General features: G+C 41.7%; 1 protein-coding gene across 16 annotated transcripts in view; it reads left to right on the top strand.

Annotated features, from left to right (window-relative positions):
- Positions 1-17,873, top strand: part of LOC109470239 (MAGUK p55 subfamily member 5-like) — a 66,253-nt gene that overhangs the window by 32,559 nt on the left and 15,821 nt on the right. For 13 of the 16 annotated variants that reach the window (XM_019769084.1, XM_019769088.1, XM_019769085.1 and 10 more), the window contains 3 exons: positions 5,773-6,849; positions 11,052-11,257; positions 15,746-15,823. In XM_019769084.1, coding sequence (XP_019624643.1) covers positions 5,773-6,849; positions 11,052-11,257; positions 15,746-15,823 — 1,361 coding nt within the window. Of the gene's footprint in view, positions 1-2,616; positions 2,795-4,586; positions 4,702-5,772; positions 6,850-11,051; positions 11,258-15,745; positions 15,824-17,873 lie in introns of those variants that run through there. The other 3 variants (XM_019769092.1, XM_019769099.1, XM_019769097.1) reach the window with 3 other exon arrangements.

Raw genomic sequence — 17,873 nt, forward strand, 5'->3', positions numbered from 1 at the left:
ATCAGTATTTATTCTTTACTTACTGTCTGAGAGACCCAGTTTAGATAGCAGTTTATTCAGATGTTGTTAGGAACAGCTGCAGGCTGATACTGTGATAGAGACTTGTAGAAAGGACAGGAGGTATGTCAGCTTTCTCTCCTCAGAGGTTTTTTGGCAGTTCATTTTAAAGAGGTGAAATTCGTACACAATAGTGAATGTTAGCACAAGATCCACTGTGAGCTTATACTGTGAGATATGATTTCAACACCCCCTGTCCATAATCTCTGGTCAGCTACATCTCTAAAATGTAAACAAACAAGTCCTACATTTAGCATCATCTGGCATGTGAAAGAATTGGAAAATAATTTTTATGATGAGGATAGCAGACAAATCTGGTTTCTGTTTTGCAGATAGTTTGAATGGTACATTATTGGTCTCATGTTAACAAAAATTGCAAAAACTGTCTGTTTTGTATATTAATCGTTGATTGCAGCCTTTTTGGAAAGCAAATCTTATAGCTATTTTGTGTATGGAAGTTCATTGTAGCATCAAAAGGAGGGAATTGTTTCCTATTGTTTGTTCTCCATGAAAACCTGTGACCTTTTGCTCCAGTTGTTCCTGACATAAATCACCAGGAAGACCTGGTCCCCCTGACCTTATCCATCATCATTAGGTACGCTTGGCTGGGAACTGAGCTGGACAAGTTTATAGTGTGAGGTCCAATTTATCAGGGCTTGTATTGATCACAATTAGTAGGTAGGTATTGATTACTGAGCCAGAAACTACAGGCTGGTAATAAAACCTGAGTGTTTCCTTACAAAGGTTTAGCATATTCTAATGGCTGACATTTTAATTTTGCTATTGTTTCATGATTAGGAATTAAATGGACCATGTTCTAATGGGCACCTGTTTTCTACAACATTGGCCAACAGATTTGATAACTTACTGGAACTTACTGGTAATGTAGGAAGACCAAACTCAACAATGCAGTACTGTACACTATACATGTACACTGTACAATGTGTAACTGCTAGAATTACTGATGGATCCACATAAATAGACAAACAAATAAACAAAAGAGATTATTGCTTTCATCAGTTTGGTTAGACCTAAAAATAGAATGCTTGTCATTAAAATGTGCCGAACAAGTTGAACATGAACTTTCTTCAAGCTGTCCTAAAACCACCTTGTAACTGATGAACTCAGTCAGTGTGTAGTATTGGCTATTGCCAGACAGATGTCAAACACGGATCAAAATCAACATCTTTCATCTAAAGCTTTGTTTTTCAAGACTGACATTTTTAGGGTGGTACAGATGTTGCTGCAGAATTCCTGCTATGATGTATGGGAAGAGACAGCTGACATTACCAATACTTGACAAATGCCATCAACAGAATTTAGGGATGGTCCAAGAATGTTTTTGGGGAAGGCAGTTGGGAATGTTTTCATTGTTGGACCAACAGTTTGTGATTTGTGTTCTTGTTGTCGTATTTCTATCCTATTTACTTTTGTGATCTTTTCTGTAGAAAGTCTAAATTTAAAATTGCACTTCCAATGCAGATTCCCCAATGGAGACTGATAGAAACACATTCAAATTTGTATCAGATGAACAGTCTAGAGGTTTTATGTAGGAATGGATTTTACCAGAGAGGGTGGATTTAAAGAGCTCATCTGCTCCCATTGGGAAGGATTAGCCCAATTTGCAGGCTTGCAGCTAGACTTGGCATGAGTCCCATGACCATTCCCTGGGGGGCTAGATGATCATATTAATTAAAAGCTTGGTGAATCGTCAATGAGCCACAAAGTAGGTAAATTTGAATGTGTTTCATAAGCCAGACTGCTACATCACAGGTCATTCATTCATTCATACAATTCACAACTTGATTTTTTTTTACCAGCTTGTCCAGTTGCAAGTAGGGAGCCACATCGATATGAGAGCTTGTACAAGGTCTGGACACTCGAATGATTTTGGAGAATTGTCTGTGTATTGGGTAGATTCAACTCTGGCCTTTGGAAAGCTGTAAAATCAGATCAAGGGATACTAGTAATTAGGTGGTCCTCCATGTTTTTGCAGGCTATCATAAGATGACAATTTGATGGGAAGGAAAGAATTTGGTAGTTTTGGTCATCGCTGCAGCAGTGAGTACCGAGTACATCGAGTTGTAAGGTTTTATGTAAATTACGTTCTTTGTATACCTTTGTAAATTACTCACCCAGGACAGGAGTGTTTTGTCTTTATCTTGTAACTTGCTCTTTGTAGCAATAATTTCTGAGAACAATACAGCTGTCTCAGTAGGAGCGCCATATTCATAGTACACAGGGTGTTTTTTATGTTTATTTTGATCACCTGACATGTCACGTGACGTGCATTTAGCCGACATACGTGAAGACATGTTGTATCTTTGTCTCTTTTATGCGACCCCGAATTCCAAATTTGTGGAGAAATTTCTAGTCACAAGACAGGGTTTGGCTCGACTGGCCTTCATGAACTAGACCCTGACCTTGGGCTTCCTGTAGTTGTTTTCTCCCTGTCTGAATTCCTTAACCTGTACTGACAACAGAAAAAGCCAAAAACATTTGGAACATTTCAATCAATATTCCAATAATAGTTCGTCTTTGGAAAGGCTCCTCCTGCATAAATCTACGTCTGTAATGCCTGCCCTGGCCCCATGCTATGCTAGGAATGCTTTCCCCAAATGGGGTCGTGGGATATATCAGCTTTCAGGCCACAGGATCTTCAGAGTTTCGGACAGGGGTACTGGCTGGAAGGGAGGGGACAGGTTAGTAACAACAACAGCCTCCTATAGTCCTAAAGGTGAGATGGTATCACTGTCTCTCAGGTGTAAATATGGATCTTTGATATGTTTTTTTCTTTTACATGCAGCAGCATGACTTGAGTTTGTTTTTGTACATTTAGTAAGAGCAGGGGGTGGTGAAGGCATCCTGGGTGGCTATTCAGCAGCTATCAAGTCTGGTTCAGCATGACTGTCATGGTGCACATGCAACGTTATGGTGTCAATGCCCTTTGTTGACAAGGTGGGCCTGTGAGCTAGCTGCAAAATGCTTACACAAACAAAAAGATAGCACAAATGCTGGTCTTAGTGTGTCTGTTTAGAACAATCCCGTGGCCTTTTGAGGTGACCGTTGTTTAGTAGTATTTCTCATAATGTTTATTTGGAAATTATGTTACTGTATAGCCTTCTACATGACTTGGAGTCCCAGTAAGGTTGTCAGTGAGCTGTAAGATTGCTACCAGAGAGGTTCAGGGATAGGGATATCTGCTGAAGTTAATGGGATGATGGTGCTGTAAATTTCAGGTAAATGACCTACCAACAGATAATGCTCATTACTCGGTTGAAGGGCTAGCAATGTTTTCCACATGTGTACCTCCAGGTCTTGTGACAAAGACAGTAAGGAAGCTCTTTGTGGCTTGTGACCCTTTTCTTTGCGAGTTTGACTTGAAATTTCCTTAGAACATTGCACCAATACTTCACAGCATTGGTGCTGTGTTGTGTGTTGGCATTATTATTCCTATCTACATGGGAAGCAATAGACCAGTCATGGATGGTGCTTCCACTTGACTGGAATTTGTCCTTGCACTTATTGCCAGCTGCATGTTTTGAAAAGTAGGTTTGTTGTGTGAGGATGCGTAGCATTCCATTCTACCATTTCAGTTCTGGAATTGTTCATGTACCTGTACAGGCATTTCTTTTCTCCTCTTTTCTTTGTTGGAATTTGACAATTTACAGGCTATGTAGCAGAGTTTGGGCAGTGAAGTCCACTCTTGGGGAGTAAAAATCCACCATAAACAACCCCATTGTTTTAGACATAAAAACAGTAAAGGCATTGATGTACATTTGTCAGAGCCACTCTGCGTCACCCTCCCATAGATGTCTAGAAAAATCTATGCAATGTGTGCAAATAGTCTTGAGGTAGTCCATTCTGGAAGGACATTTCCAGATGGAAAGGGAAGATATTTGGTGATAATTTACTGCATTCCCAATGTAAGCATTCCATCTCAACATATAGAATATGCGACCACCTGAAATGAGCAAGTCCGCTATGTTTTGCTACATGTGTAGGGAGTAAACAACAATTGTTTGCATTGTCCTCCTTGTAAGTGTACTGAGCCACCACAAACACTCAGTCAAAACTCTAGGGCAAGTGTAAAAGGTGTTGTCTTTGCAAACTGGGAAAATCGTTTCTGTTACCATTTCTTTAGCCCTGCTCAGTGGAGTGAGGTTTGCTTCATTCAGCACGCGATGGCATTCCTCCGGTCAGAGCGTCATGTGACCACGCTGTCAAACGTGTACACAATAGTGTACTTATAACGGCCCTCCTGATTATGGTGAGAACCAGGCTGAATACCCGATTGGCGCATCCCGGCTTGTTTACATACTTGCATACTTGTTTATCGATTAGCTTGTGTTGCAGCCAGCCCTCTTTAAACCTTGTACAGCGCTAGCACTGGGGGTGACTCACTGATAACAACTCAGGAAACGGTCAACGCATTCAGCTCAACCAATCAGGCATCCAGCTCAGCCAATCAGCTACCCTCTTCCTTTATCAAGGGCGTACTTTAGCTGGAACTTAACAATGTAACGTTTTGCGCTAGTGATATAGTACAGGCGGTCTGCAGGGTTTAGGATCGTAACTATAGTTAGGCGTAGAATGTAAATCTAATTCTACGAAGGACTACCCAGAACAGGTAGCACACTGGAGGTAAGAATGTGCGGAGGTGGTTGGTGATGACGGTATGCGAAGGCTTTGTGCTGAAGAATCTTGGTTAATGTATAACTCGGTGACTAACGCTGCAGTTAAATCAATAGTGTTTGACGGGTGTGGTGTACCGAGAGTGTTATGAAAGGTAGACAACCTGACAGATTATGTTCATACCTTTTGTATTCGTGACAGTTGTGATAACCACAGTCAGCAGTTCCTGGGGGTGTTTCTTCACAGTAGGGCAATTGTTAAAACAAAAAAGTCCAGAGTAAGATTGGTAAGATTTAGTTCTGTAAGTCCTCAGTAGCAGTGTGTCGTTTCTAGTCCTGTTGTGTCCTTTTCGTTTGTTGTGTCTCTACTTGACTACTTTACAAAGATTGAGGTAAAGTATGAATTTGAATCTTCTAGGTGTATCAGACATTGTGTGATCATGTGATGTTTGTCACCACCACTGATTACCAGGTGGACGAGTTGTTTGCCTTTCTTTTGAAGCATTGGTCACACTTCATACGACCTTGTGTTGGGTCTCCCAGAAAAAGGCTGCTGAAGTGTTGGTCCAAGTTCAACTCAAATGGAAATAGTTCATTTGTGTCTACTGTGTGGTGAGGTTAGTTTACTTAAACCAAATGTTATGTTTGAATAAGTAACTGGCATCTGTACCACCCACAATCCTAACTTATGAGACTATTTGCTGGTCAAAGTGTTTTTGTGTGACAGCTTTGCAGGTTATTTCTTTGTTGTTAGTCTAATACTAGTATGTATTCGAAATATGATATTAGGGTCCTTTAGTTTTTCCTTAGGATGGAATTAAAGTTATCCTTTAAGTTCATGTGTGAAAAACACTGGGGATCCATTTTTACGTGCTCCTGTTCATTTTTAGATCTAACAGAGTTTCTATTTGTCATGACATTCAGGTTTCTTGGCATTTTCTTACATTGGGAACTAAAACTACTTTCTTTTAGCTTCGAAAAGCACTGTGTATAACTGTATTTTTTTTTGCTTATGTTTAGATCCTATATGGAGTTTGTGTTTGAAATACCCATTTAAAAAAATTTTTTTTCTCCTTTCCAGATCTTACAGAATCCAGTAATTCCATACAACAGGCATATGTGATTGCAGTTGAGGACCAGGCGAAAGAGCGGCTAGAGCGGCTAGCCGAGAGGAACAGGGTGAAGCCCATTGATATGACCAACATGCCCGAACTGACTGACAAGTCCAAGTCGGACATGAACGGTGTTGTGGACAGCCCAGTCTACGTTGCCAGCATTCCCAAAAACGGACTCACGAACGGGGATCCCACGCTTCACGACGGAGGCAGCCCGGTGGAACTCTTGCACAGAAAGGACATTGTGGACGATCCGATCATCAGTCCGGTGAAGAAGGACTCTCAGAAGCTTGTGCTGGACTACGGGAAACTGAACGGGCCCAACGGTGCAATTGTGAACGGTAACGGTGAGCCCAGGGCAAACGGACCCACATCATTGCACCACGACGAAACAGACTTGAACGGGGACACAGACCCGTTCCAGGAGTCGAGTAGCGATACAACCCTCCCGAGCAATAACTCCACGATGAGCTCAGACTCTACCGCACAAATGAACGGACCCATGGTGACGGTGAACCATGTCCCCAGTAATAACGTACCTCGAGAAGTGCCAGTTGATTGCCCGCCGAACTTTGTCGCCCAAAGCGGGATGAAGGACCCTCCCCCTGCATACACGCACCCTTCATCAGAGGCAAGCACCCCAATAAACACCCCCCAGACGCCTCCACCCACCCCCATCCATCCCCCAGATCCAAAGGAGACGCAGGACAACACGAACATGGATCTGGCAGGGGCTGCCATCGCAGCATCGTCTCTCCCTGCGAGTAACTCTCCGGTGCCGCGCGGTGGGCCGGGGATGGGGAGTGCACGGTTCCGTCAGCACCAGGAGGAGGTGCGGAGGAGGAGGGAGGAGGAGGAGCGACGAACACGGGAGGCAGAGCAGCTGGTGAGAGAGGGTTCCATCAGGATGAGGAAGCTGGAGGAGAACCCAGTACCACTGCTGGAGGAGAAGAAGCTGGAAGGGGTGGATAACCCGCTGTTTGAGGATGATGATGCTGGATCAGTGCCTCCGAAACCAGGCAGTGAAGCAAGGAAATCTGTCGGTAAGTTAAACGATGACCATCAATTTTGAAATGTCTTTTTTTTTCTGCAAAACAAGCTTTTGTAGAAGAGTGTGGGGTGGGGGAGGGGGAGCTTTTGCCCCAGGGATTGCTGATCTTGGAGTTCCTTGAAGAATTGCCAGATGACCTCCATTTCCCCTTAGCCTATCCAGATGGGTGGAAATTCCTCCATCATAGCCCTTCTTCCTTATCCTGTCAGAGGAACATAAATCTTACTGCAGAGAGAAGTCTGACTGGAAAGTTTTAGTTTGGTTTAGCTTATACTATATCTTCTTCCATCATAGAATAAGAAGACCTTACGATTAAAAGTTCAGTAAGTTTACAATATGTTGCATTCAATATGAAGTTTAGAGTTAGATCACGTTACCTGCCAACACAAATGAGCTTTCATTCCCAAGTATGTAACTCATTGTAATAGAAACAACAGCCAAAAGGCAAAAATGCTTTTCATTTTCGTCGTCTATGAAGGGTGTGTTCATGTACGATTGTAAGATGTTCAATAGTACATAGTTGACTTTGAATGGCTCATTTACCAGTGCAAGGTGACGTTGAGTTTTTTTTTGTCCTGATGGTATTATAGATTTAAGATGTATACCAGGCATTGTTTTGTACTTGGCAGGGAATTCAAGTGACCTTTGACCAGTTGGCTTGGCCTTTCAGCCGCTTGTGACCCAAAACCCTTTGGCTAACATAGAAAAACATTTCTTGGTTAAGTTGGTATAGGAACTATGCTCCACGTATGGAAGCAATGTTGCCAGCAATGTTGCCCACACCATTTCCAGATGCGAGTGTATGTCCCTCTTATGTAGAAGGCATGTTTGAAATTTCTGTTCAGACCAAACGTTAAAAGGTTGGCACATCTGTTCATACCCCCTGCTTTCCTTTCCTATATTTCATTTCCAGTGAAATTGCGGGAACTTCAAAGACTTTGGAATTTTATCCCACTAATAATGATGTCCATCCGTCGTAATTCAGAGGAGAACTATAAGGGGATTGCAGACTGGCAGTGTAAATATTTACAACAGCGGGGCATCTGGGTAAAGTTTCTCTGGCCTAGTTTGTAAGGCAACAACTGACTACATCCTTCATACAAGGAACACTTTGATGGGGCCTCTAAACCGACAAGTCAGTAGTTATGGATTTGAAGGAAACACTTAAGACAAATACTTGTCTCACCTTAGCCCTGAATATTTAGGTCCAAGAATATGTTTAAACCTGTCTGATAAAGAGGCACCTATCGTTTCTGATGACACTAATGTAGGTGGGTGGATACTGGATAGGTAAGTTCCAGGTCCAGGAAAGAATTTTAGCTGCAGGGAAAGGGATAATCAGGAAGAGATGACAAATAGGGGTCAGGTGCTGGAGACCTAGCCTTTGCCATCCATGACCTTAATCCAAGTTCAGGTCCTGTGAAAGTCATTACAGGATTACCCTCACCTACAGTTTATAACCTAATCCCTTAGGTTACAGCTGCTCCATCTGGTAAAGCGATAAAAGGCCATGTAGAAAGTGCTTTTTTATGAGGCGACCTGAATGTACAATGTAAGTGAAAAGATATGATTTGAAAAGATCGAGCTCTCTTGAAATTGATGAATATTGTTCCCTCTTGTTGATAAACCAATGGGAAAATCAAGCACTTGCTCAAGCTCACAAATTTCGTATTAATATGGTACAGGTATATGCATTATTGCCCCCACTCACATGTTAAAAGTATACATCAAATATTTTAAAGAGAGCACTCAATACTTTTCCTTCTAGTTTCTTTTCAAATACAGTACTGTCTCCTGCCATTTGTAGAAATGACCTTTGTAACTTTTCATATTCAGTCAAGCTTGTGAATTGTCAAAACAACAACAATGTTTGTCTTCCCAAGAATTTTTATGCTGGAAATGAGATGCACAAATGTGAAATGTATGCAAAATGTAGGTATTGTGGCTGCTTAATCCAGGTGCCACCCAGGTAGCCTCACCACAAAGCCAGGTAGCTGTGTTGTTACTGTTGCTGGAATTGCCACGCCCCTTAGACGATTGATGGGAACCAGGAGGCAGTAATGCTGAACTAGAGTTTACAGGCTTTTGAAGACTTGAAATGATTCAGGTAAAATAAATGCAGAAGTATAACATTTGTATTGCTTTTAAAATTTCCACAGTATTCTTGTTTTTAATTTATCCCTCATTTGTACTTAAAATAACCATAAACATTAGTCTGAGATTCTATCCTAATGGTTTGTATCATCTTACAAAGCTAATTTATCCTGAAACCTGGTCCTCCAGAAATATTCATGTTGATACAAAGTGCTCTCCCCACAAAACCAGTAGGATCATTTGAGTAACTTTGCAGTATTTCCCCCTAAAGTTTACTTTCCACTACTTTACTACCACTGATATGACTCTAACAGCATCAGTGGCAGTTTAGTGACCACCCCTTTGATGAAATAAGCTTCATCTTTGCACTGACTTGTGCAATGATCTGCAACAGTACTCTGCCTCCCCAGTGACAAATTGCCTAAAACCCACAGACCAAAAGGTTCCTGTGATGCATTCTGATGCAAAATGAGGATGGATGTCATAGTCATTACCGTAATGTGTAAAAGCATTTTGTCCTAAAATTAGCTGAATTTTTAAAAATACATTTGCATCATTTGGCACACCCAGATTTGGCACACCCAGAGGATTGTGCCATTCGTACAGTTGAGTTTGCTTGGCCATAGAGGACATGTCAACAAAGTACCAACCAACCAGACTGTTGGAATGGCCGTAAACTAACCAGGATGGTACCCAGGAAGGAAGGTGACCAGTACCTCCACTCCCCTTATGCTGTGATACAGCCGACCGGTCCCGGGTCTACCAGGGACTGGTGAGGGCAAACATTCCTATGGTCTGGCCAGTAACCTACGAACATAAACATCAACAAACATCCTTTACAGACAGTATTTCTTGGCTGTTTGGTCAACAGAAGGGAGGATAATAAAAGACAGTTCAACTTTTGGGTTATAGACAACAATTTCCTTCATATGATGTTGCCATTTGAATATTTTCATCATCAAGTTTTTGTCATAGAATTGTCCATTCTAGAAAAATGTCCTGCATATACCTTGGGTAAGACAAATATGCTTAAGATATTTTTAGATAAAGTTCAGTTGACATTTTTACATAGTCTAAGCTACAGACAACAGAGATGTATGCACCTGCACCTCACATTATTGATAAGCACAAGAAAAAAGTAAAAGAAGTTTGTCAACTAGACAAATAAACAAGATACATATACTACATGTAATGAGCTATGGCAAGCTTGAGCAATTGAGGTGAATTGAAGTATTGGAACTATATAGCTGGTTTATCAGTTTATGTTTTACCCAAAAGGAATTGTGTGTGTGTGCAATTTGTAGCTAAATTACAAAATACTCCTAAATCATAACATCATGATGCAACCTTTTGACTCCAAAGCTTGGGGTTGTCAAAGGGCACGATTTGGGTAAATACAAGCCAGGCTAGCTTGGTTACCAGAACCTAGCAGAAGATAACACAACTTGTTACGTGGTACCAGATATTTCTGTTGGCCAGATGGGTGTTGAAAGTATATAAACTAAGGTTACCTGCAACCTGCAAGGATTATGTCATGGTCTTGGTTGTTTTTTCCTTCCTTAAACGACATCACTTTTTCTTTTGCTGTTGGCAAATCTACAAACTGTGGATCTCAAGACAAGTTAAGATAGGTGGTAAGGTCATAGTTGGAACAATGGTAGGGGAAACAATATTTTGTAGGTTATTTAGGTCTAATGTAGGTCATTAGAAAAAAACTTGAATCCTTTTGTGTTGATGTTTTTGTAATCTCTACCTAGGAGGTACCATTGTATTTACAGCGTTTTTTCCATTTTTTGTTTATTCTTGCATACCACAGTGTGATACCACAGCACCTGCTGGTTGGAATATTCAGTCCTATTTCCATGTATATGATGTGTATCATGTGTTTGCACATGAGTCATGACTGTATTTACACGTACATGAATTCAAATAATATACATAGTAACTTCCAGGTTTAACCCTCAAACATGATAAGACTATAGACAATAGACAATGCATGGTAATGTCAGTGCAAACACATTGTGTTAACTGTTCTTATTCACCTGGGCTTTATCTTGTCCCACATGAAGATGGTCACAACTTCTCCTCTGCCTCCCACAGAACTGGACGAGCTGTTCTCCTCCCTGGGGCACATCCAGGGCAAGCTCAACTCCAGGGAGGCGGACGACGTCGCATTCCTCAAGAACCTGTTCCACGACAGCGACTTCCAGACCGCTGTTCGCATCCACAACCTGGTGTCAGACGTCTACGACAAGCCAGAACCACCGGTCCCCGTAGCCACGAATGCAGTCGAGGTTTCTCAAGAGGTATGTACCATCATGTACCATGTCCTGCAGTTGAGATGCAAAAACATCCCACAGCTGCAACTTCTGATGCATCCTACTCCTGGGGTACATCTACGTACATTGCATACACCATGAAGTTTCTTTTCTGTTCTAAGTTGGTATTCCACTGTCTTTGGAGATCTGCCCTGTACCAACAGAGGCGTGTTCAATGGACAAGGGTGAGATGTAATATCTTACGACAAGAATGGATGGAAATGTGATGGTTTGGAAAGTCAGAAAATCTATACATTGTAAATGTCAACATACATATATTGTACATACATACACCATGTGTCTGTACCAGAAGGCCAGAGGTTCAATCCCCACACATTAATTAATTCTGTAAACACATGCACTGCTCAATACTTTACACAGTCAAGTATTAGGTCTGATAATTATATAAGCTATTTAATCCAAATTGGCGTCATTTAGAGTAAATGTATTGAACTCAGCAGACTTTTGTTTGTAACAGAACAGATAAGAGTGTATGGTCAACCTACAAACTCATCTTCTGATTGGCTCAGTATAATCAAATGATGATAGAGTGGCTATGTTCTTGTTGATGTAGCTCAATCAATCTAAAATAAAGAAATACCCAGGGAGTACAAGGAGGTTTCTAATGAGAGTTTGAAGAAGTTTCATTCCTCATTTGAGAAATGAATGTTGGTACTGTACTTGAATGAATGAGCAGGCCTCCATGTTTGTGACCTTGCCTTGACTTTGGTCTGATAACAGTGGAGTCTGGTGACTATCACCAAACCTTCAATTTCACTCCCCCTCCCCCCAAATGAAAAGTCTCCAAGTCTCATATATTTAATCATCAAGGTGAGGTGGAATTTAAATGTGTTATTAAGATTTTCAACAGCTTATATCTGTAATGTATTTGCGGCAGAGAAGTCAAGGAAACTATTAACTCCAGTGGGGTTTTCAATGGCAGACCAGTCATTCTTCATCAGGCTGTCTTGGGAAGGAATGTAAAGCTCATAATTCACATCAAACATGGTGTGTAGGGATGACCTAGCCTGGTATCCAGTCCTGTACAGCTTTGGTCTGCTTTCCAACAGTCACTACCCTGTGTATTTGACCATAGGGAAGTAGACCAAACCCTAACAAGGCTGGATACAAGGCTAGTGATGACCTATCATAGGCTGATGTGTCTAGTGGAGAAGGATGGACACAGGTGACACCCTTACTGGGTGTTTGTGTACAAATGAAGTAAACAGCAGCAAGGAAGAGCATGTGTCCCAGTCTTCTGCCCTATTCTGAGGAGAAGCATCTGTTGCTTTTGTTTTCAGGAGCAGGAGCTTTTGTTCATCCCTTATAATTCAGATGAGAATGGTATATTTAACTTGCATTTTCTGATTGGATGGATTTGTTACACCTGGATGGGGAAAAAATATCCCTGTCTTATGACAAAAGGCACCTGTCATGCACTGTCAGTCTCTGTCTGTGATGACTGTTATTTTCAGGGTTGCCCTTCCATGATATCTTCTAATTATTACAAAGTTGAATTCTTTTCTTGCTTTTAAGTTTGTTTGTCAACAGGGTAACGTAAAAACTATCAATTAATCAGTCCTCTTAATTTCTATGTGTTCATCTTAGTCTGGGCAGTGAAGGATGTGGAGATTCCTGGCCATTGCTATATAGGTTAAGCCATCTAGCAGGTTCCTTTTGAACTGCAAATTACAAGCACACACATCATGCTATGCCCCGAACTTATAATAAAGTAGAACAGAGGAGTCTTTTGAATTTGATGCAAGGCATCTTACATTGTACAGTAGTTCGAAGTGTCACAGAATACAAAAAATAAATTTTCTTGTCGGATAGTTTGGCTGGGAGTGCGAACAATATAATGGACTGTAGGATTGGTGCAATTTGAGAGAAGTTCATTTATGTGACATGAGAATTATTTCATGAGCATGTGAAGAAAATTAAAGGCTGTCTCTGATGACAGGACATCAGACACTAAGTTGAAGATAGAGACAAACTTGGTTATTATCTTAATCCCTTCCATAAATTGAAGATGTCCACTGGCTGTCATACCATGTCATGGCTGTCATATTAAAATACTGTCCAACGACAGCTGGGGGTCATGCAAAGATAGGACCCAAGGTCAACTTTGTAATTCTTGACATTTGTGACTGCGTACATGTAGACATAAGTATACCTGTTGTCCTGCTGACACGTGGTAAAGGCTGTAAAAATGGGTCAAAATGGAGAATCCGCAATGACAAACATGGAAGACCCCTAATACAGCAGATTCTGCCAGATACACATCTGTCTGGAGTGCCCCCCTCCCATACCAGGTTAGGCTGAGGAACAGACCAGAAGTGGGTCAGGCTGATTGATGGAATGATCTCCCCTCCCACCAGCCTGCAGAGGTCGGCTGGGAGGGTTCAGCTGACACCTAATCACTAGCACAGGAACCTTCCTGCATGCAGTAGAGATGTACTCTGCCAAGGAGCCACTTTTCCAAAAGGACATATGGCTGATAGACAGTTATGCTAAAAACCAGGACCTTCCAAATGGCAAGGCATGTGAGGTAAGAATTGGGTTAGACAGGAAAGTTACCAAAGGGCGAACTAGAATGGTGGCAAGAAAGGTATTTTGTAGTCCCAAATTTGGCCCTGGTGGAGCAGATAAGAGAGCTAGCGAGTGCTTCTGATTCTTGGGTAAATTGTTCCTGATTGTTGAAATAGTGCTGATGATAACTGTCCGATGATAGCCTTGCATTTTGTGATGAGTTGTAGATAGTTTAACTTAAAGTAATATGTGGTATGTCGGCAGGTTGTTGTTGTCTTGTGGTAGGGAAGTTGTGCTTGTCCTGATTTATTTAGCTGTGATAGCAGCCTGGTTTGTAAAGGAAAGGCTGATGTCAGGGAGGCAAAACCAAAAGACAAGTTTATCCAAGGTTTCTACCAATGTTGTTGATAGAAGACCATGTATCTGTGACAAGCCATGGTTGCTTGATGCAGCTGTGGGTGTTGACAGGGAGGCACAACAAGAGGTAGGACTTGACAGGGAGGTTTTACTGCCAGATTTCTGCATCTTTCATTGACAGTCTTGCAAAACCAGAGGAATATAGGTTAGAGACAAAACAGAACCTTCCTTTGAATGTTGACTATATCTTAATTGAGGGAATCAAAGTGGCTAGGGAGGAGGGAGAAATCCCAAGACACATTCTTCAAAGACAGGAAAGCTGAGGTCAGGCTGTAGATCGAAAAGTGAAGTGCCCTTCCCAGTTTGTGACATGAACCTGCTGCCACACTTTACCTCACATGTTGCATGCAGTTGTGAGACATGTCTACTGTTGACATTACCTCTGAAAGCTATGCCTCACATGATAGTATTACTCTATGTATTAGATTGAACTGTGTCTTGTAAACTCTAAGTGCTCTTGATCTGTGAGTATTTCCTATTAGAAACCCACTCACCAGGTGGTTTCACTGGAAGATTGCTTGGGCTCTTTGCCAAGGCTTCATGTTGAGAGGTCCTTTTTTTATGGAGGTGTAGTGCTGAAATTTGAGAAGTTGAGAGATGAGTGAGGGGTGCAGAAAGTTGTAAATAGGAGGTTTACTCCTATCATTGGAAAAAATGTTATCATGGTAAGTATCAGCATTCCTCTGTTGACAAGAACATATGATTGTCTGTCAGTAGGGCATCACCAAATGAAAACCAGAGGGTGGAGTGAACCCTGCAGAAAGAATCTGTAAGGTTTCTAAGGGCACAATTACTAGTGACAAACTGGTAATTAAAGATAGGCTGCTTTTGTACAGGTATTGGGAGAAATTTTGAGGAAACTTAAGCCCAGCGTGAAGTTGTTTTTGAAGTTTAACTACTTGGGGTATAGTTCTGCCACATGTCGCGGCTCTCCCCTTTGCCCCTCTGCTGTGCCCTTGGGAGCTGTGGTATCCAAATCATGTGGACTTGAATATCTGATGGGTCCAACCTTACCACCAGCACCTCTCCACTTCTGCTGAAGGAAACCCTGAGGGATACATCTGACCAATCCCCCTCCTTGATTTTTCCTTGAGAAATTGCCCGTGAACAAGTTGGAAACTGGTCAGTGAAATGATGATTGGTGATAAAATGAGGCTCTGATGGAATGGCATAAAACTGTAAACAGACAGGCTTGCATCCAATTAGGGAGGTGGGATATCTGGTTACTGGTTCCAATAAGATGGGGTGATAGCCATCTGACATGGGGAGGGGGGAGTCTTGGAAGGGCAATACCAAGGACACTATATAATGTATACCGTCAACTTGTTGAGACTCTGCAATGTGAAGAAATGGGTCTTTTACTGAAGTGATGTGGTACCTTAAGTACTATGTTAGTGTTTCATATAAATACACAGTAATGAATTTTTTTTTACTATTTGCACATACACTTTTTCTACTCACCAGTTCTCCATCCTTTGGTTTATTTTTCCTGTATGAGGTTAACAATGTTTTCCTCTTGTTCCTGTACAGGTGAAGACACTGTTGCCCACCACCAGAAGCCAGGATGCTGAGGAGCTGGCTCACATCCTGAACAAGCCCAACGTGGGGGTAAGCTGACAGATAACTATGATTAGGCTGTATTAAATTTGTGGATGATAACCAGGCATGCAGTGTTTAGCATGTCAGTTCATCTGTGTTGGTAAATATTATCACACAATAGTCATCCAAAAGAAGACAAGACATCTTGTGACCTAATTGCTGATTTAGTGAGCAGATTTTTTGTATTAAAAAGATAGTCTGTCTATCGCCTATTGTTTCCTGTAGAAAAGAACCTTGGAGGACATTATCAGTCAAATTGAGTTAGTGTGGCCCTCTACCAAGCTGTACAGTCAACAATGGCTCTTGTCTCTGGGCAGACCTAGAAGTTATCACTTCTAGAGGAACTGCTTGGGTCCAGCCCAATAGGTTCCAGCTGAGGGAACAAAGTTGCAGAGAGGCTTGAGGGCAAGAGAGATCAGCTTCCCTGGCTGCTGAGGCTCCTCAGCAAAACAAAACAAACCAAGCCTAGCCTGTCTGGTTTGTTGGTAACAAACCATCGCTAGGCAACCGTAATGCTAACTCCTGCAGGAGTAGAATTGTTAGAATTGTGATGGGGTTGTTACATTTAGGGGGTTTACCATCCGCTATCGAGTAATTGGGCAGATGTGGCTTTCAAGTTAATCTTTTAGTTTTTGGAGATGAAAAAAAAAACTTTTCAAGTTCAACATTCATTTGGTAGAGGTCATGATATTTCTTGGTTGAAACTCTGCCAGGGGAGACTTGACCTCTGACCTCCCATTTCCCTACATCTGTGCTGCCCTAGTTCAGTGTATAAGGTGGAGACTACAGCATTCCTGGTGTAACTGAAACTGGTCCGGATCCATTACCAATAGAACAGTTAATCACAATTTCATTATGATTTAGTGCTTCCCCCTGCTGTTGGGTGATATTCATGATATTCAGGTCTTGGTACTATCAGTTGATCCTGTGGGTGGCTCATTTTGCATCTCAGTCTGCCAAGAAAAGGTACTTGTGATCATTGTGCTGGTGGTCTTGTAGTTGTACCTGAAGAAGCTCGTCAACCACCACAACTCATACTATCATAGCCTGATCCAGACTGAGAAATCCATAAGTCTGCTGAGGAGCATGACGAAATGGTTTTCCATGAATCCTGAGGTCAGGACTGGGCTGAGAAGTTCATGGTTACCAACATGCCTGACTGCAACACTGATGGGAATCACACATGGAGATATAAACATGGGCTAAGTCGGGCTAATGGATGCAGGGTTACTGCAGCTCATTAGTAGACTATGTATCATTACCTGCTCTGATTTAGGAGAAGGTACATGTGGTGAGGCCTTCGATAGGTTTCATGAATAGGATAGGAAAGTTTTGTTGTTTCTTTTGAAGGTAGACATTGCCTTCAGAAAGAGTGACTGAATTTTGTGGCAATACTTCATGGCCAGGCTGCTTCCTTTTTAAAGTAAACTTCAGAGTGAGTTCAGAGTACAATCATGTCAAAGTCACAGGATAATTGTGATGCCAGAAAGATTTAGAGTTGGCAAAAGCCCCAGGCAGACCTGAGGAATGTTGTTTCTCTGTATCCAAACTTGTCTGTTGCAGTGGGAGGGGCTGAACTTGTGAACCCGTTCTTGTTTGAACTTCCATCAGGGAAGAGAGCAATTATTTAAAGGTGCCCTAAGCGATATCAGGGCATTAAAATAGGAAATATTTAGAACAAGACAATCTGTATGGTATTGACACATACCACCAAGTATCAGCACATTTGCATCATTATTTCATACGTTTGGCGTTTGAAGCAGCACAGAAACTAGCCCAGAGACAAGTTGCTTGATTTATCGGGGCCTCCATTTAATCGGCCCAAAAATCCACCAAGTAACCGTTTCCCGTCGACAATTTTCGGGAACTTCCGCGAAAAATGGAACGCGCTGCCTTGGTTCCATGGATCGAACGCAAGAGTTCGAAACCGATTGACTTCAAATTTGACGATTTTTGAATGGTCAGAACCTTGTATTCAATTCCTCTTTTTGTATATACTTGAATGTTATCATAACACTTATTATATCGCATGTGGTAGCCACATTCATACAGTTTCTCA

This window comes from Branchiostoma belcheri, unplaced genomic scaffold (genome assembly GCF_001625305.1).
Source record: "Branchiostoma belcheri isolate BF01 breed outbred unplaced genomic scaffold, Haploidv18h27 scaffold22, whole genome shotgun sequence".
In the NCBI taxonomy this organism is placed as follows: domain Eukaryota; kingdom Metazoa; phylum Chordata; class Leptocardii; order Amphioxiformes; family Branchiostomatidae; genus Branchiostoma; species Branchiostoma belcheri.